The following is a 20,226-nucleotide window of genomic DNA, read 5'->3' as shown; positions in this document are numbered from 1 at the left end:
TTAATGAAAAAATTGCTTGGACTGTTAAGGAAACGGGACCAAGATAGACTCCAGCTTTATGCCATCAACCCTTTTATCCCTTGTTTTCAATTTTTTTTAATCAAAATTATGTCATGAACCAGAACAGGATCAGGACCCAAACGCATGACGTTTCTCACACAAGCCTTTTATTTTACGGGAAATGGGGAGTCATGCACATTAGGCAGCAGTCTGGCGTGAAATGATAGGGAGCCAGAGGAGGCCGACGAGATCGATACCAATTGCCCGAGTAGATATCGGACAGATGGGGTCGATACCGGACAGGACGGGACAGACAGGATAGATAATGAAACAGGGTATCGAAATAAAACAGGAAAAACTAGATGGGAACAAAAACTGGAGAGAATAATAAACAGGACAAAAATAAACGGGAACAAAACTGGAAACCAATATTAAACAGGACAAAAATAAACGGGAACAATACCGGATAGGAAATGCCAACAGAAAACAGGACCGAGTCAAAACCCACGTCTTGCGGGGCAGAGGTTCGTTGACGGACTGACCAACGAAGAGTGAGAGCACTGAGATTAAATAGACGGAAAGCCAATCTGTCAATGAGCCGCAGCTGGCGCCAAGTTGTTGATTTTTAATTCATTGTACACTTGTATTGGTGAACAGAGGAGAACAATTTTTCAATCAATCAATCAATACTATGCATTAAATCTAATAGTAGTGGGTTTTTGTCTTCTTAGTCTTTCTTTAATTATATAATTTGACATTTCAATGAAAATGAAGAGAAAGTGAAGGCCAGGAAAAGAAAAACCATTCCTGGTCAAATCAAGAAAATAATACTGTACTTCTACATCAGAGGTCTGGCTCCTAATCTTCTAAGTCGTCCACAAGTTCCTCCTCAAACCATTGCGGGTTCTTCAGCTGATGCTCCTTGAAAGCCTCCAAAGCTTCCCTCAAGGCTCTACCCGAAGGACATCGATGATACTCGCCTTCCGAAAGTCCTTCGATATGACAAACTCTACCCGGGCCGTGCTTTTCAGCCCCCAGGATTCTGAAGAACAGCTCCTCAAACTGCTTCATGAGCTTATATCGAACTGTGATGTTAAAAGGTGAGGGGACGTCTTCCTGGGAGCAAATGTCTTCAAAGTAAGCCACCAAGTATTTTTCAAAAGAAGTGCTGTGCACCAGATGAGGAACGATGAGGGAAAGAGCCGGAGTGAGCAAGTCACCCACAGGAGAACAAAGATCTTCCCTCAGGAGAACCAGCCTTCCTCCGCACATGGCTCTCCATTTAGCTTGCACTCCTTGTGAGCACAAGATGAGGATCTTATCAGAAGAACGTCCTATTTGTTCTCTCTGCCAGTCCAGCCACTGGATGCGGCCCAGTATTGCCAGTCGGGTAAAATCTAGTAGATCCAGGATCACCTCAATACCGCATTTGTCCACCAGGAAGGCGCTGAGCTTGAGGACAACATTTTTGTATAAAGGGTGGTCGAGAGAGTAGAGGATGAAGACTTTTTTTCGTTGTTGGAGTTGAAAATATTGTGGTTGTAGGTCGGCTGCCGATGCTGATGTTACACTGACATGATCTGAGGGGGAAAAATATTTCTCATTAATCTTTTTTGTAGCTTATGTTAGCAGCAAAATTACTTCCAAATTCAATATTCAGTGGTACAGTAGACCCCAGGGATAAGACATTAATCCGTTCCGAGATGGTGATTGCAAATTTCTGTATAGCGGGGGATAGGAACCTAGTAGGGCTAATGCGTTCAGAACCCTATAGGTTACCCCAGATACAAACATTAGCATAACAAAAATAATGTAATTACTACTGCTGTGTATGTATAGTTAAATATCATTATAAATAAAAACAGAATGAAAGAAAATCTTAAATTTACCTTTGGTGTGACGTGACTTGAGCTGGTCGAGTGGAGTGGCAGGTGGATGGCGAGAGAGGGTGAGGAGACGGTGACAGTGGATTAAAAATGAAACTGGTTTTGGACCTTAAATATGCAACAACGGTCACACGCTTAGATGTCCTAGCTTTAATAGCCTCGTTAATTGTAATAATAGTCCCAATTGTTGATTGGTTACGGCTTAATTCCTTGGCGAAGGTAACATTGCGCGTGCCTTTTTGTATTTTTTGACAATCACAATCTTCGCTTGTATGGTTATCATGTCCTTTCTTCCCCATTAGCATTACTGTCAGCTTTGGGACCCATAGTTAATAAATAGAACAAGAAAAATACAGTACAGTAGCGACTCACAGTCGTCATGAAGCACACTAGATTCTGTGCTAAAAGAAGATTAAGACATTGTGGGCTGTAGTTCAGCCAATAGAAAATGTGCATTTCTATGATGTATGACGTCGGCGGATAGGCGACAGGCAAAGAAAGACGTAACTCATAATATGCAGAAACAATGCAAAGTTTTATTTTATACGTTTTTGGGCATTCAAAAAAATGGTTGTACTGTGGGGGAAATGCTGTAAAGAGGGCCGAACAAAACATCTTACTCCACACCCTAAATTGAAAATATCATGAAGAAGGGTAGCCTTATCCCGGGGTTCTACTGTACCAACCACTTAAATAGTGCATGTTACCATTCTCCCCCTGCAGGGAGTATTAAAGTGCAGTAAATCAACGTAACGTGGGTGCTTTGAGGCACACGAGATAAACAAAAGAAACTGAGTAAATTACGGTGGTACTTCTACTTACAAATGTTTGTACATAAAAAAAGTTTCAGGTTACAAAGTACCTGAACGGGAAAATATTGCCCCTAGTTATAAGGGTGTTTCAGGATACAAAGTCAAAAATACAGTACAGTACACACTGCTATTTGCCGCTCCCAGATTTTACCTGGCAACCTGATGTGTATGTGTGAATTCCGGCATGCGGGCCGTGTACCCTTCCCGCTCTGTAAACAGTCTACTGTACGGTACCACTACGAAGAGCTATCGATCACAATGGACCCCACGAAAGACATACGGAAAAGTAGATGAGAAAAGAAGAGGAAGAGACTTTTACCGATTGTCAAAACCTGGCAGAATCAGACGTCAATGGATCAGTTTTTCAAGAATTGTCAGGCAATAAACATTGCTGAGGACCATTAGAAAAAGAGGCCAGTTAAAATGTAAATGAATATTCTTATTATTTCCCTTATTCTTTATTTTTTCTACATTATGTGCCTCTCGTTTTATATTTATTGTGCAACGATCTAATCTGAATATGTATTAGTTTCATGTTCTGATGCTCTTTTATTATTATTATTTTTTTTTAATCCATACTTTTGCAGAGTTTGTAACGGATTAGTGCATTGACATTTAAAAGGTGTCTCAACTTACAAATGTTTCAGGTTACAAAGCAACTCCTAGAAAAGACTAAATTCGTAAGTAGAGGTACCACTGTACAGTATAGAAAAATTGAATTACTATATATTACCTCTGTAAGATGCAGCCAACAGCAGGCAGACTAAACAAACACCAACAACGAGCACCCCAACTGCACCCTTTATCACTGCAGTCCGTGGTGGATAATCTAAAAAAAATAATAATAACATAATAATTAAAAACGATGAAACGTTATTACATTCACTGAAAAACAATACTTCTATGTTTGGGTTTATTTTTTCTTGGAGGGGCTTTGTTTATTTTTGTGACTTTATTTTAATGCTATGTTTTATTGAACATAGTTTTTTTTGTCATTAGAAAAATATTTTCCCCCTTATGCTTTATGGATATATTAAACGTAGGACAAACGTTATAGGATATATTTAATGTTTTAAGTATTACCTGAAGCATATACAGGTAAGTGACTTGAGTGAGTTTAAGGTTGAAATATGAATAGTAATAAAAATAATACAATTTGCTGTTTCAGGGATTTTTTTCATTTTATTGGGAATCCAGCTACCAACCTTCCTGTGCGTAGTTTGCATGTTCCCCCCGTGCCTTTGTGGGTTTCCTCCGGGCACTCCGGTTTCCTCCCACGTTCCAAAAACATGCATGTCAGGTTAATTGGCCGGTCAAAATTGTCCCTAGGTGTGAATGAGCGAGCGAATTGTCTGTCCCTATGTGCCCTGCGATTGGCTGGCAACCAGTTCAGGGTGTCCCCTGCCCACTGCCCGAAGATGGCTGGGATGGGCTCCAGCACCCCCGCGACCCTACTGAGGATAAGCAGTGCAGAAAATGGATGGATGGACGGATATATATATACATATATATATATATATATATATATATATATATATATATATATATATATATATATATATATATATATATATATATATATATATATATATATATATATATATATATATATATATATATATATATATATATATATATATATATACACTACCCTTCTATAAAGGAAAGAAAAATACGCTAAAATATATTTTTAAAATGAAAAATGAAATTCAAGACTGAGTCGACAAAAAACAACAAACAAAAAAACACCACATAAATTAAAGCAATTCAAAAAATACATTTTGGTTCAGTTGAAAACTTTTCATCAGCAAAACAGAGTTTGGAACCTGGAAAACAATAAATAAAAATGATATTTACAGTACATTCTGAATCCTCAGTCAAAAATGACTATTTTAATTAAAAAAATATATAAATCTTATGAATGTGCTCACATTTTAAAAACTTTCGAAAGTTGGATTGAAGACATTATAATATCAAGTGAGTCCTTAGTTTGAGAATAATAAATGTAATGCCTTTTAAGACTTCTCAAGAATCCGCGGGTGTCATGATTACTGATGTGCTTCTGTGCCCGCTCTTTTCGCACCAACTGCCGCGGGTTCTGATTGGTTCCCAATCAGTATTTGAACCCAGTCCTGTCTGTCCCCTTTTGTCAGTCCATCTATGAACCTCAGCGAACTCTAGGCAAGACTTTTTCGACCCTGACTCCCACCTGTCCCATTTTTGCTCTTGTCTATCCCCGGCTTCGACACGTTTTTGATCCTGGCCACGTCTGCTCTCCCTTCCCTGGCTTACGACTCGCTTCCGACCCGACCACTGTTTTGCTCTCCTGTCCCAGCTACCGACACGCTTTTTCCGTCCCTGACCACGGAAAATCCACTTCCGCGTACCAGAGCGACTTGCTTCCCGCGTCCAACGAACACCAGATCGTGGGCGCAGCTCTTTCTCTTTGTTCCAATAAAAACTTGTGAGAAACGCAATGCAAGTGGGTCCTGTCTCCGTTCTGGTCCTGACAGTGAGAACCCTGCAGACAGAGTGTTTATTTTATCAACCCTAAAAAACAATCTAAAAAAAAAAAATCTACGAACCTCAGCGAACTCTAGGCAAGACTTTTTCGACCCTGACTCCCACCTGTCCCATTTCTGCTCTCGTCTATCCCCGGCTTCGACACGTTTTAGATCCTGGCCACGTCTGCTCTCCCTTCCCGGCTTCCAACCTCTTTTTGTTCCCGACTACATCTTCTCTCCTTCCCTGGCTTATGACTCGCTTCCGACCCGACCACGGTTTTGCATTGACATTTAAAATATGTCCGTTTTTTCAATTCTCCGATTAAAGCGGCGCATAAAAAAAAGTAATAGCACTACTTACTCAAACAGTAATTGATAATCATTTTCTGTGGACGGCAGCCGTTGTGCATGCATCTCGTAAAAAAGGGCTTTATCTTGCAGTAGGAAACAAGTCAGTCAATCTTTGCCACACATCTCCTGCGAGAGGAAGACTTCCAAAAACAAACTTACATTTAGCAGTAGCTCACATTTTAAGAGCTGTGACGTATCCAATCCAAAGATGGCGTTTAAAGAAGTTCTGTTCACCTGTTTCTGAATAATGATAAGAAGGATAGGGAGTTCATTTGCTATGAAAAATACAGTAAATACAGTATTCCATTCATTTTTGCAGTTTCCCTCATCCAGGATTTTTTTATCGTTAGGATCTAGCGAGCCATCGTCCTCCAGAGGGCGCCCACCGGGAGGCGGACTGGAAGACCCTACACCTATTCTTCATCAAACGCAACTGAATCAGTGTTTAAGGACAGTGCCAACAGCGAAAGCTGCCCGATCGTTGTTTTCCTTTGATGTCGTCGATCGATTCCGGACTTCCTAAACTTTTGCAGCCTCGAAAGTTGTTCGTACTGTGCTTTTGGTCACTCGTTTAACCTCAAAATGGAAAGAGAATACTGTAATAGCGATCGTTAAACTATAACCTTGGAAACGTTTTTGGAGAAATTGATGGCATCATTCTGAATAGAAACCTGGTATATTTCAGAATACTCGTCTGCCTCAAAGCACACGGAAATTGTCAACGTCCGAGGTTTTTCCGCTGTCAACGTAGTTGCAACATGGGGCTTCCAAAGACTCCCTTGAAGAATGAAAACAAAAATGTATTTACTTCCCCTACTCAAAATAAGTGCACCTATCTGCTACTGCATTTAATAGATCTTACCGTTTTCCAAACACATCAGAGAATTTTGGATTCTTCTATCTTCACATCCTTGCCATGACAGCAGAAGAATATAAGATGAAATGTTATTTACTTATGATAAATAGGAATTCATTATCTGGATAAACAATCTTTATATAATTGCATCAACCATCCCAGGTATCTTCGGGCAGTGGGCAGGAGACACCCCGAACAGGTTGCCAGCCAGTCGCAGGGCACACAGAGACAGACAACTCACTCGCTCATTATCATCTAGGGACAATTTGGACCAGCCTATTAACTTAACATGCATGTTTTTGGAATGTGGTAGGAACCTGGGTTGCCCGGAGGAAACCCAAGCGAGCACGGAGAGAACATGAAAACTCTACACAGGAAGGTTCGTAATTACATTATTTGTTGGTAAAAAGATTTACCCTCAATATGATTATTTTTCTCACTTGTAATGAGGGATGCACGCTAACAGTTTGTTTCCTAAAGATACCACTGACTGATTGTTTTATACCTCTCCAGAACGATACTGATATTGATAACTGATATCATACACTGTGTAATCCCACTCCAGTGGCGGAATATCGAGCCGGTTTTAATGTTAATTGTTTTACCATATCATTTATTGTTTTTCTTCTAAAGTAGGATACGTTATAATCGAAAATAAGTTTTTTTTTAATGATGTGGATAGCCTCTTTAAAGTAGTTTTTTTGATCATAATAAAAAAATGTAATTTGTAACAGATAATTTGTCGTATTTTATAGAGAAAAGAAAACACTTCTGCCAATGAAGATAATGTCACGACCAGAACGGAATCAGAACCCAAATGCGTAGCGTTAACCACAAGTATATTGATAGAAAGAGGAAGGGCAGCACCCACGATCCTGTGCTCGCTGGACGCGGGAAGCAAGCTGCTCATACAATCGGATCGTGATCCGAATACGGAAGTGGACCTTCCAGAACAGAAGATGTCGGTGTCAAGGACGGAAAAAAACAGGTCGATAGCCGGGACAGGAGGGCAAAAACGTGGTCAGGATCAAAAACAGGTCGTCAGCAGGGAGATCAGGAACGGACGGGTGTAAAAACGGGTGCAAAAAGCGGGTTTGACGGGAGTTAGAGTCAAAATACTTGCCTAGTAGAAACAGTTCGCTGATGGACTGACAACAGGAGAGTGAACGCACTGGGCTTCATAAGGACAGGGAGCCAATCAGATAGCCCGTTATGTTTTATTTTTCAAACGTTACCCTCACCTGGGATTAGAACTTGCTTTGTGATGATGTAATCTCCAATGTCAGGTTGTGGCAAATTAGAGGATGATAGCACGTATGTATGACCGGCTTCCACAACAACCCCAGACAATGAAAAAGTCCACTAGGCAGAAAAAATATTGTTCCTTTTTTGTCCACCTTGCAAATCGAACACGAAGCATCTTACCTTGTGAGAATTGGGATCGAGCTGTTGCTTGATGCTGTAAATAAACTGCGCGCACACACTTTCTTTTGTTAGTTTATCAACAATATGCAGCCGTGACCCCTCAAGTGATTTGATACTTGCTGGACAAAAAGGGCGGGGCATTGTAAAAAAAAGCAACGCAGGTGCTAAAAGTCTCAAATTTGACTCACCATCGGATTTTAGCATCCACGATACGTTCATTATAGGAACAGAGACATTGTCGTCCAGACCGATCCCGACAAAGTGTGGTCCCCACTCAGGTAAGGTGGGGGTACTGTGCCGGGGTGCAACCCGGGGTTTCTTTGAGCAGTTGTCTAAGATGTAAAAAATTGCATGTTATATTTACAATTTGTGTTTATTTCAATAATGTAAAAACACTTACACTTAATTGCGCAGGTTTTGAGACCCTGGAAAACAGAAAAAGATGTTTTAGGACTTCTATGACACAAAACGTTGTGTTACCAAGGAATTCAAATTAAGGATGCAGAATAATTGCTTATAAGACTGATAACGGCCCAATATGACATGAAAGTTATTGGCCCAATAAAAAAAAAACACTTGATCATTAATAACTTGCTTGATGCTACTCTAAATCAATCAGCCAGCACTACTTGTTGTACGGTTCTGATCTATGTACTTCAATATATTTTCATGTTCAATGTAAGTAAAAGCACAACCTGGTTGTGTCTCCTCTGTACCTCCTCATAATGTGTGCGAGGCATCAGAGTAGAAAGATTTGAAGCATTTATGTTCCTCATTATAATATATTCAAATTTTCCATAGACATATTAGCACAACTTGGTCTTGTCTCCTTTTGACCTCTTCATAAGGTGCATGAGGTATCGGAATAGAAAGATTTGAAGCATTTATGATCCCCGTTATAATAAATTCAAATTTTCCATGGACATATTAGCACAACTTGGTCTCGTCTCCTCTTGACCTGTTCATAAGGTGCATGAGGCATCATAGTAGAAAGATTTACGCATTTATAATCCTTATTTTAATACATTTGATTTTCTATAGAAGTAGCACAACTCGGTTGTGTCTCCTCTCTAACTCTTCATAGTGTGTGCGGCATTGCAGTGGAAAAATGCCAAGAATTTTTGCTACTCGCTATAATACATTCAGATTTTCAACAGACGTAGTAGCACAACTTGGTTGTATCCCCTCTTTACCTCACCGTGATGTGCATGGCTCAGAATAAGTCTGGTATCCTCTACTTTTTACTAAGAAGTATTAGCTACAGTAGAATGATTTGAAGAATTTATGTCCCTCATTATAATCTATTTCGGTTTTAGATAAGTAATAGCACAATTTGGTCATGTCTCCTTTCTACCTCTTCATAATGCAGGCGAGGCATTGGGGTACGTGGATTCCAAGCATTTTTGTTACTCATTGCACTTAGATTTTTTATAAAAAAAAAAAAGTAGCACAACTTGGTTGTGCCACTTTTATACCTCTTAATGTTAGTGAGGCACTGGAGAGCTCCCATATCATTAGTTGCACAGATGATTTTACCGGCTTCTGAGCTTTATTAAGTACATTGTGTTTTTTTTTGTAGAATGTTTTCAGAGTACCTACAAAGTTTACTGTGTCTTAAAGTATCTTCCTAAAAATGCGGAGTTTTACCAGTTATTCTTTGGAAAAATCAAATATTGTGCATCCCTTATTAGAATTCTTAATCTTGTCCATTTGAGATGTGATTAAAACAAATTAAGGCAACAAATTCATCCTTACCAATTTGTTGCAATCTGGCATCGAGAGAAAGGATAAAGCAGCTAACCCCTTTGTCAAACAATACCAGACGAATATAACATGCATCATTTCAGTGTTGAAGAAATACATAAAGAACTTCCACTTGTATGATCAGTTTCCCACGGAAGAAAAAAGAAATTGCAGAACTGTTATCAGGTGCCATCTTCATACGTCGACAGGAAATGTTTTTCAGAGCTGCTTCCTTCAGTTCGAAACATCTTTAAATGATTATTTCTGAATCTATCCACTTAGATGCCGTAAAAATATAAAAGTAGTGAAAGACGACTGGTTGAATTTCATGTTTTCCACAACTTATATATATTATATTTCCCCTCTTCAAATAAAAATGTGAAGTGATTGGATTTTAAAACATAAAACTTCTATTAGATTATTTTTCAAGGTTACATAAAATTTGGAGTATTCCAAAAGTAATCGAGTTACATTATTGTCATGATTACAGATGTGAATCACCTGTGCCCGCTCATTTGGCTCAAACCGCCGCGGGTTCTGATTGGCTCATTGTCACTACTTGAACCCAGTCCTGTCAATCCCCTGTTGTCAGTCCGTCTGCGAACCTGTTTTTACAAAGCAAGCCTTTTTCGACCCTGACTCCCGGCTGTCCCTTTTGCCTCCGGCCACGACCCGTTTTGACCACACTGCTCTCCCGTCCCGACTTACGACCCGTTTTTGATTCCTACCACGTCTGCTCTCCTGTCCCGGCTTACGACCTGTTTCTGACCCCGACCACGTTTTTGCTCTCCTGTCCCGGGTACCAACCAGCTTTTCCGTCCCTGAGACCGCCATCGCTTGCTACAGATGATCCTCTTCCGTGTTCGGATCACAATCAGAGGACAAGTCTTGCTTCCTGCGAACACCGGATCGTGGACGCAGCCCTTCCTCTTTCCTTCAATAAAGCCTGTGAGAAACATAACGCAATTGGGTCCTGTTTCCGTTCTGGTCTTGACAATTGCTGCAATATTGAGATTCGGATACAGTCACTGATTACGTTTTACAACTGGTAACTGTATTAGATTACATTTATTAAGTAATTCTCTCAACAGTGATCGCAGTAAAGTACGTATCTGTTGTGCGGACTGTTGTTTCCTTGAGGCACACTCCATGACTGAGTATTGGACACTGAGCAGCGCAGTTGAGACACACGTTAAGAGGCACTCTGTAAATATGATTGTTTTTGTGTAGTTTGCAAATATTGTTCAAATTCAACTATACAATCACTGTGTTGCTATTTTGTGAGAACGTAGTACTTCGTGTTCATAGTTGTTGTAAATAAGCAGACCTGCATGACTGCTTATTCCGCAAAAAAACTTTGTTATTGTAGCTGCTGGCATGGTCTTCAATGAAAAGAATAATTTTACTGAGATTTGGCATCGCAGATTTTAACAAGTGCAACTTGAACTCGAACACAAGTCATCCAAGAGTTTGTGTGAAAGATTGAATACAATAGTCTTTATTTCATCAATATCTACGTTGTGAAACATTGTATGCAACAAAGTTAGACATGGCACTCCAGGGGTAAAACTTTGAACAGAAAAATCTCAGAATAAATATGCAAAACAATTATAATGACAATGTAGTGCTTAGAAAAACTGGCCTAATGAGAAAGAAAGTGGACACATGCTGAGTTTAAAACAATACTGGGTTCTTAGCGTGAACTAAAAGAGAGCATATCTTTTCAGCCATGTGAAAGTTTTATTTTTGATGAATAAACCAATGTGGTTAATATGTGAGTACTTTTTTGCAAGACTACAAGCAACTACCTGAGCTTAGTTTCCTCCATTTTTTTTCAAGCTAACATTGATCTTTTATCTTTGAAACACTAAGATGTTTTAGTCTTTTATTAGCATACTTGGTACTTGAGTAATTCAAAAGAAATCAAGTTACATTACTGCAATATTATAGTACTCGGATTACTGATACATTTTTCTTGCCGGTAGAGTTATGGTCTCATGGTCAGAGTTGAAAAACGTCAAATCGAAAATACATCTGATGCAGTGACACAACCTCCATGGTTAGTTTCATCTCTTTTCTTGAGAGGCATCCAGATGTTTTTTCTCTCCCGTGTGCACCCTCATGTGCAAAGTCAAGTAGCTGGCGCTTGTCACTTTTTTTCCGCAAACCGAGCAAGAAAGAAACACTTCCGGATTGTGCGTTTTCTTGTGCGCCATCAGAACCCGTTTGACTTTGAATCCGAGTCCGCACACCGAGCAGGAGAACATTTTCCCTTTATCGTGAACGCGGGAGTGTTCCGCGAGAGTGGAGCTGTGTCCGAATCTTTTTCCGCACACCGTGCACCGGTAAGGCTTTTCCCCCGTATGTCTCCTCATGTGCAACTCCAAGCCGCTCTTTTTGGCAAATTTCCAAGAGCAGATGGTGCAAGCGAAAGGCTTCACTCCCGTGTGACAGCGAAAGTGCATGGATAAATCCGAGCGCCGTTGGAAATTCTTACCGCATACCGAGCACCAGTAGGGCCGCTCGCCGGTGTGGTTCATGTTGTGCCTTCTTAAACCTGACTTGGATGAGTACGTCTTGCCGCATTCAGCGCATTCTAACTTTTTGCTGTGAGCCCTGGAGGCTGTGACACGTTTCTCGGATGAGGCGGATGTCATGTGGTTGGTTGGTAAGAGCGTTCGTGATACTTCATGATGGCCGTCACTGTTTTCCGATGTAAGGCCGCTGGTCTGGAGCTCCAGTTTGTTGGTGCTATTCCCGTCTTTATCATCCGATTCCTTTTCAATGCGCCCCTCTGGAATGGTCAATGGAACTTCCTCCATTTTAATTTGGCAGGGCATTTGTGTTTGCTCCTCCTTCGCGCTGTTGTGCCACTCATGTTGATCGGTGGCTAACTCTTCTTTAATGTTTGTCGCTGGCTGGAGATCTGTCACAGAGAAATGATTTAATCATTATACATTAATCACTGCTTTTCGCAGAGGTTGCATTCCAAAATGTCCGCAGATAATGAAAACCCACGAACTAGAAACACATTTATATATTATATATCAGTAACATATCATATTTACGACCGTAAAAAGATCTAAAAAACAAACACAGAAATGCGGTTGACAGTATCACCTAGCAATGCCCACCTCAGAACGTATACATGCCGTATCCAAAAAGTCTTCTGACTAACATACAAATGTTTGCATAGACTTTCCCCTCTTATCTCTCTGACTGGATTCCCCCTATGATCCTACACAGTGCCGTGCCGGTCTACTTGTGAGTCCAAGAGCCAAGAAGAAGTCTGCGGGCTCGAGAGAGTTTTCCAGCCGAACCCTGGTGTTGTGGACTGCTTGGCTTGAGATAAGATTTGCAACCTCGGTGGAACATTTAAATTGAGACGGAAGACCCACTCCTATTCAATAGCTAACGATTGATGCCCACCTCATACTTTTCTTTTCCAGTCCTTTTTTATTGCCTGACTGGTGGTAATACGAGAGAGAAGGACGATTCAACATGAATCTGCCGACCAGCAACTGGATCTGAAGCATGTTAACGTCTGCGTCGACCAGTTGACAGAGACGTGTAGCTGCATGGTCTTTGTCATGGACAATTGTCCAGGCTCGAGGCTTCATTGCTGTCAGGGCCTTTTTTTGGACAATTTTACAGGCTAGAGGGCGTCGTAGCACTATCTGGACAAATTTATACATATGTTGTTGTTTTTTTTTATTGACGTTCATTTTAGTTGTATTCTTACCCAATGCTATATCTATTGCAGCCTGGTCATCCTGGAAGGGGATTAACACTTGTGAGGCCTCTTCTCAAGGTTTCTTTCTTTTCCTCATGCTAGAGTTTTTTTTAGTATTTTCTTGCCCGCATGTTAGTTACAGATCAGGGGATGGTGTAATTGTGCTCTGTGCAGTCCCTTGAGAGATTTTGTGGTTAGGGGCTAAACAAATAAATGTGACTTTACTTTGGTTAAAAAAGGGAAAAAAAAGCACTTTGCGCCCTTCCTCTTTGTTTTAGTGTCACAATTTAGAAAACCTGCACGTGTCATATTATCGCAGTGCTTCTCAGTTATTGTTTGCCGCCCCTGCTCAATAATATGATGGCAATTATCATGGAAAGTAGTTTAATTAAATGTGCCTTGTTAGATCTGGGCATGCGCGCACCTGACGTGCACGTTGAGTCTGCGTAAAACTGGAAGAAAACAGACTTACAATCCCAGAGAAGTGCGTCATTGTGTCTTATCCATATTTAAAAACGATTACGTTTATGAAAACATACCACCAACAATGCTCGCTGGTTTACTGACAGAGTAGTCACAAAGCGAGTAGATTGTTGGCACCAAGGACGTAGGTTTGCGGTGAGGATTAGTGAGGACCAAAGTATAACAAAACATGAGTCTCACGTGAAATACGGGAAGGCACGACAAAGACATAAGTCCAACCCGTTAGCGCTTTTTGATCGATTGATCTTTTTTAAAGTAATCACATTATGCTAGGAGGTGGCACGGCAGCTGAGTGGTTAGCAAATCCATGGCACAGTTCTGAGGTCATGAGTTCAAACCCAGCTACTAGCCTTCCTGTTCTTGCTGTCTCCTGGGGAGGAGAGATCTGCCTGAACGCAGATTTGAGAAGGAAATTACATTTTTTTTAGACAAAGTAATTGAAGAGTATGTTCGGAGTGACAAGATTGGATAGATTGAGAAATGAAATCTTGAGAGACAGAACTGGAGTAGTAGTGAAACTGAGCAAGCGTGTAGATATGAGTACTCGGTTGGTTTGGACACATGGAGAGGATAGATGAGGCGCGAATGTTGAAGAGGATCTACAGAGCAGAAACAAATGGGAGGAGACCAGGAGGAAGGCCGCGATTGACGTGGGTGGATGGTTTTATAATTGCACTGCAGGAAAGAGGTCTAAATATAGTGGAAGCTAGAGCTCGTGTTGGTGATAGGAATGAGTGGAGACGTGTCGTGAAAGGATAGTGTGATGTTTGGACGCGTTCTAAGGGATGGGCAGGGCCCCTGCATGATACGGCAGGGGTAAACCAGTGACAGCTGTCGGGCCCAGCTGTTGAACAGAAGAGTGTGTTGTGTCACCCTGACCCGAGTGACATGGCCGCTTTCTCGTGTCCCGTTTCGTCTGGAGGGACGAAAGCATGACCAACTTGGGTGCCGAGGTGCTTAAATTGTTTGGGTGTTTGGGCATTTGGGTTTGCCATGGTCCCCCAAAATGTTTGTGTGTGTTTTTTTTGCTATTTTTCTCCCCCTTTTCCCTTTGTTTTTTGTGTATGTGTTTGTCTTGCTGTCGGTCACCCCCCTCGATTGATATGACAAGGTAGAAAGATGGCCTTCCTGTTCAGAGTTTGCATATTCTCCCTGTGCCTGTCAGGGTTTCTTCTGGGCCCTCCAATTACTTCCCACATCCCAAAAACATTTATTGCAGGTTTAATGGCCGGTCCAAATTGTCCCAAGGTGTGAATGAGCGAGTGAGATGTTTGTCTCTGTGTGCCCTGCAACTGGCTGGCCACCAGTTCAGGGTGTTCCCCTACCCACTGCCCGAGGACAGCTGGGAAAGGCTCCACCACCCCCTGCGACCCTACCGAGGATAATGATCAAACTCGTCACCTTCGTCAATGGCACATCTCCACATTAGAGCACGTTTTGTTGAAAAAGAACTCAAGCGTGCTTGGGGTGTAATGTCTCGAAGTGACTGCTTAATTTAGTCACCCTCGTACTGTCAGCTGCCAACATGTTTACAATGAAAGCATGTCGGGTAAATTTGTATTATAATACATTTTACGCACCCCCAAGGAAACCCACTCACCATTGTTGCATGTGAAAACAAAAAAATAAAAAATAAGGTAATTTACAGTACAAACCTTCTGTGCGTAAGTCCACGCTGGGCTGCAATAACGAATCCAAGATCTGTCGTTGTCGCTCGATTTCCTCTTTGGAGCGACTCAGTTCCTCTTCGTAATCCGTTATCGTCCTCTCAAAAAGTCCGAAAATGTCTTCAGCGGCCTCGGTTAGTCGCTTCGTCACTAAAGCTCTCAACATTCGAACTTTACACATTTTGAAGTGCTCGCTGCTAGAAAGGAAATAACGGGGAGTTCCGTTCCGCTGTTTTTTTATGGCGGCTAGAAGGCTAAAGCGAATTTGAGGCGTTTAGACAAGTAGACGAAGGATAAATTTTACCGCTAAAGAAATGTTTATAATACATTCCCTTTTCTCTCTGAAATATATTCTCATTTATGAGAAATACAAACTTCCGCTGTTTCTTCTTCGTTGGTATTGGCTGTTAGGTAGAAATGCCACAACGTCGATTTACTGACGAGGCTCTTTTTCGAGAACCGGCTATTTTGGCTCGGCTCATCACTAAAAAGAGTCGGTCACTCGGTTCCAAAATGGCTCTTCGTTTTTTTTCGTGTCGCTTTATTCCATATATTATCAATTTTAATGTAACATTATGCACAAAATTAATTCCTGATTCGTTTGAAAAACCTACCACCCCCACTATGAAAGCATTTTTAGTTCTAAAGTGAACTTAAAAAAATTAAAGATTTCACTTCCAGCACCCCCGCGACCCTAATGAGGATAAGCGGTGCAGCTGATGAGATGAGATGAGACTTAACACAGAATCCCTAAAAAACATACGACCCAACATGGAAAATAAAATATGAACTTTTCAGTGAAAAAAAAAACAACTAAGAAATACAATAATAAACTTTATTTTTTTATACATAACATTTAAATTGAAGGGTCACCTCAAAGAGACACAAAATATAAATAAAATACTTAAACTCTACAAAACATAAATGATCAAATACAAAACTTTTTTAGCTTTATATACAGTGAACAATTTTCCACAAGTGATTAAGGATTTAGTATCAGTAGGAGTGGAATGGTTTACACCAGGGGTGCTAAATAGCCGGCCCGCGGGCCGGATCAGGCCAGCTAAGGAATTGAATCTGGTCCGCAAGACAACGCTCAGAGAAGTGCAAGAGAAAAACGAGATGCAGGTTGAAATATGTTCACTTGATGTTGCCAAAGCCAGGTGCCTCTCACAAAGACGCTGTACTTGTATTTATGTCCCTCCCTCCTTAGCCCCTTTCTCTCCTTTTGATCTCTCTTCCTTTTTTACTTTTCTCTCTCTTTCTTTCTATTTCTCTTCGGATTCCTTTCTTTCCCTCTCTCATGCTATTTCTCTTTTCATCTCTTATGTTTCTCACATTCTCTCTCTCTTTCTCACTTTCTCTCTTTCTTTGTCCCGCCTTCTCATTTTCTCTCCCTGTCTTTCTCTTATTTCTGTCTCTCTCTTTTTATTTCTCTCTAATCTACGGCTTTGGCCCCCGAAAGAATGTTTGTTCTAGAGAAAACGATACCAGACACTGGAGATCGAAATTAAACAGAACAAAATAGCCGGGAACGAAACTAGAGCTCGATATTAAACAGGACAAAATAGACAGGAATAATACCGGACGAGAAGCACAAGCAGGAAACTGGACAGAGTCAAAACCCACGTCTTGCGGGTACAGAGGTTCGTTGACGGACTGACAAAGGGTGAGTGAGAGCACTGAGCTGAAATAGTAGGGAAGCCAATCAGTCAACGAGACGCAGCTGGCGCCAAACGGGCGGGGCCAATTGGGCGCCATGCGCAACTGTGACAGGTACAGAAAAAGAGAGAAGGAAAGAGTGAGGGAGTAAAAGACAAACAAAAATGAAAAAGACAGAAAAAAAAAGAAAAGAGAGAGAAAATAAAAAGAGAGAAAGTAGGAAACAGAGAGAAAAACAGACAGAAAATTCAAAGAAAGAAATAGGAAAAAATAAATCTGTGAAGCCCTTTGAGACTCTTTGTAGTTAAGGGCTATAGAAATAAACATGACTTGACTTCTTCAGGTTTTTAAATGTCAATACATACATAATGTATATTCCCCAAGCATTTCTCAAATTATTAGTTGAATTACAATCATCTCAAGCCCCTTGCATTGGTTAAAAGTAAACATATTATTTAAAAAAATACATGAAATCAACAGGTGATTAAGATTATTCTTTTCTTAAAATGTTTATACCTGTAAAAAATATGTTTTTGCTAATACTGTATGCCTTTGCAATGCAAAGCTATGCTACGCTATTCTTTGCTATCCAGATGCTTTTCACAACATAGAGACCAAAGATAGCTAGCTCTCTTTTAAGATGGTTGCTTTTGTACTTATTTAAAAAACATGCATTCAAGTTTATATCCTTAATCTTAAAGAGTTCCATTACTCAAATAAAATGTTGCATTTAAACAAAATGTAGCAAACTATTGATCTTTCCTAGTAAAACTTTTTTATCTTGCAGATAATTTTGCTCATTTAAATATTTTTTCTTGCTTTATATTTCATGGTTTTATTATTTTTATTATTGAAGGAAATTCGACTCCATTTTTATATCATTTTCATTATCGAAATTTGGAAATGACAAAGAATCAAAATGAGCAAAAAGAAAGTGGCGTCTTCCATATATTAGACAGTTTTACAAATTTAAAGTATTATTCACTTATTTTTTCAAGAAAGCGATTAAAAAATTTAGGAAAATAAGAAAGCATTAGAGTATCTTTTCTTATTTTACTGCCTTGTATTTATAGTAAAATACATAAATGATGTCTGCCTGCCCGTCTCTGTATTTATTTCCAACCCTCTTTGGCCTCACTGGCACGAAGACTCAAAAAGGTGTTTAAGCCTACAAGGATCTACGCCTCATGCCGATGGACAGCAGGGGGATTCGAGGACATTCGTGTCTAAAATTCCAAAAGATTAGAAGGGCAAACATAAAAATTACTGTGAGATTTTCTCCTGAGCACTTGTATCAAGTGACACATCACAGGCATTTAAGGACATGTCAGGAAACCAGACGCGGTCAGTGGGCTTCCTCCTCACTGCCACGACAGGAAACCAGGCGCGGCCGAGGGGCTTCCTCCTCGCCGCTAGGACAGGAAACAGGCGCGGCGAGGGGATTTCTCTTCGCCGAGGGGATTTATCCTCTTTGCCTGGGCAGGAAACCAGGAGCCACCGCCGGGAAAGAGATTTGGAGGCCTTCCCCCAGGTCTTTCGATAGTTAGGTCATTCGGGTGACCCATGTGGGGGAAGCAAAACTGGAGGCAAGTGTGTTCAATAAGAGGGATGGTATTCAATAACAAAAGGAGGCACTGAGTACGATGTGACGAACACATTTTTATAAAACAATGACATTTTCAAACAAAACAAAACAGGACAACGTCTAAAACCGGAAATGGAAAATGCAAGGAATAAAGTAACAAATTAACAATGGGGTCACTAAATGACCAACATAATGTCCGACCAAGAAAGAAAAAACAAAAAAAAACAGACCTGGTGTGGAAGTGTAATTAAAATGACCCAACCCCATGTGTTGTTAAAAATGTCCTTATAATGTGTAGAGGATAATTGGGGACAGGGGTGTGGATATGTGACACGCTTGGTGCCCCCTGGTGGAATGAGGCCTACCAGACCCCAACAGATGCATTTTGAATGGAAATTTACTCACCCTTAGAAGCTAATGAATACAAATTATATTGTCGTAAAATGAGAAAAATAACGCTCAAAATGTTTTCTATTTTCCTGTATTTCTCATTGAACAAGTACATTAGTAATTAAAATTGCCATGATTACTCATTAATTTCCCCGGTGCCCACTCATTTGGCTCCCTGTCCTTTTTTAAGCCCGGTCCTGTCACTCTCCTTTTGTCAGTCGTCTGTGAACCTCTGTTGATACAAGGCAAGCCTTTTTTTGACCCTCGCGCCTGTCCCGTTTTTGCTCCCGTTTGTCTCCGGCTACGATCTGTTTTGATCCCGACCACGTCAGCTCCCCCGTCCCAGCTTACGACCCATTTTTGATCCCGGCTACGTCTACTCTCCCGTCCTGGCTTACGACTCGTTTCCGACCCCAACTACGTTTTTGCTCTCTCTGTCCCAGCTACCGACCTGCTTTTCCGTCCCTGACACCGCCATCGCTCCCTACAGATCCACTTCCGTTTTCGGATCACAATCTGAGTGCGAAAACTTGTGGTAAACATTACGCAATTGGGTCCTGATTCCGTTCTGGTCGTTACAAAAATTAAAAAAAATCATCTGGTACATGGCAGATGGCAGTTTTTTATAGGTCATTCATAAGCTATAAAATATATGTGTGTTTTAAGCTTAGATTTAAACATTTCCACTGAGGTTGCAGATGTTTAAGTTTTTTAGTTTTTCCTTGCGCTCATGTAGGTTCTAGATCAGGGGATGGTGTAATAATAGTCTGTGGTTTGCAATAATCTGTGGTCAGTGCAGAGACTGTGTGTGAGACTCTTTGTAATTAAGGGTGTCACAAATAAACATGACATAAATTCATTATTCTACAGATAAGGCCTTAATTGGCATTAAAATGTCTTAAATTTAATTTTTGAAAGTCTTAAAAATTTGAACCCATTAAAAAGATTTATGTTTGCTCGAACTATACAGATTTTCTTAAAAAAAAACATTTTTCAGGATAAAAAGAAATTCTTTATGAATGTAGCAGAAGAGTTCCATTGTCACGGTTGCCCATTGCCCTCACTTGGCCCTGCCCATTTGGCGCCAGCTGCGGCTTGTTGCCTGATTGCCTTCCCTCCTATTTAAACT

At 40.6% G+C, this 20,226-nt stretch overlaps 1 protein-coding gene across 1 annotated transcript; it reads right to left on the bottom strand.

Moving 5' to 3' along the window:
• Positions 1-393: 393 nt before the first annotated feature.
• LOC148362829 (interleukin-17 receptor A) lies at positions 394-15,885 on the bottom strand. The gene is made up of 12 exons (XM_088339332.1): positions 15,449-15,885; positions 12,082-12,503; positions 8,235-8,259; positions 8,023-8,166; positions 7,835-7,953; positions 7,651-7,771; positions 6,416-6,463; positions 6,177-6,331; positions 5,713-5,787; positions 5,564-5,636; positions 3,432-3,527; positions 394-1,580 (listed from the first exon to the last, which is right to left on the bottom strand). The coding sequence occupies exons 1-12, from the start codon at positions 15,639-15,641 to the stop codon at positions 859-861; spliced, it is 2,193 nt and encodes a 730-aa protein (XP_088195458.1). The 5' UTR covers positions 15,642-15,885; the 3' UTR covers positions 394-858.
• Between the last annotated feature and the right edge of the window lie 4,341 nt (positions 15,886-20,226).

Source organism: Urocampus carinirostris, chromosome 7 (genome assembly GCF_059441175.1).
Source record: "Urocampus carinirostris isolate Australia breed hairy pipefish chromosome 7, RoL_Ucar_1.0, whole genome shotgun sequence".
NCBI classification, from domain to species: Eukaryota; Metazoa; Chordata; class Actinopteri; order Syngnathiformes; family Syngnathidae; genus Urocampus; species Urocampus carinirostris.
The sequence above is the reverse complement of the archived record's forward strand: the minus strand, read 5'-3'. Positions and strand labels throughout refer to the sequence as shown.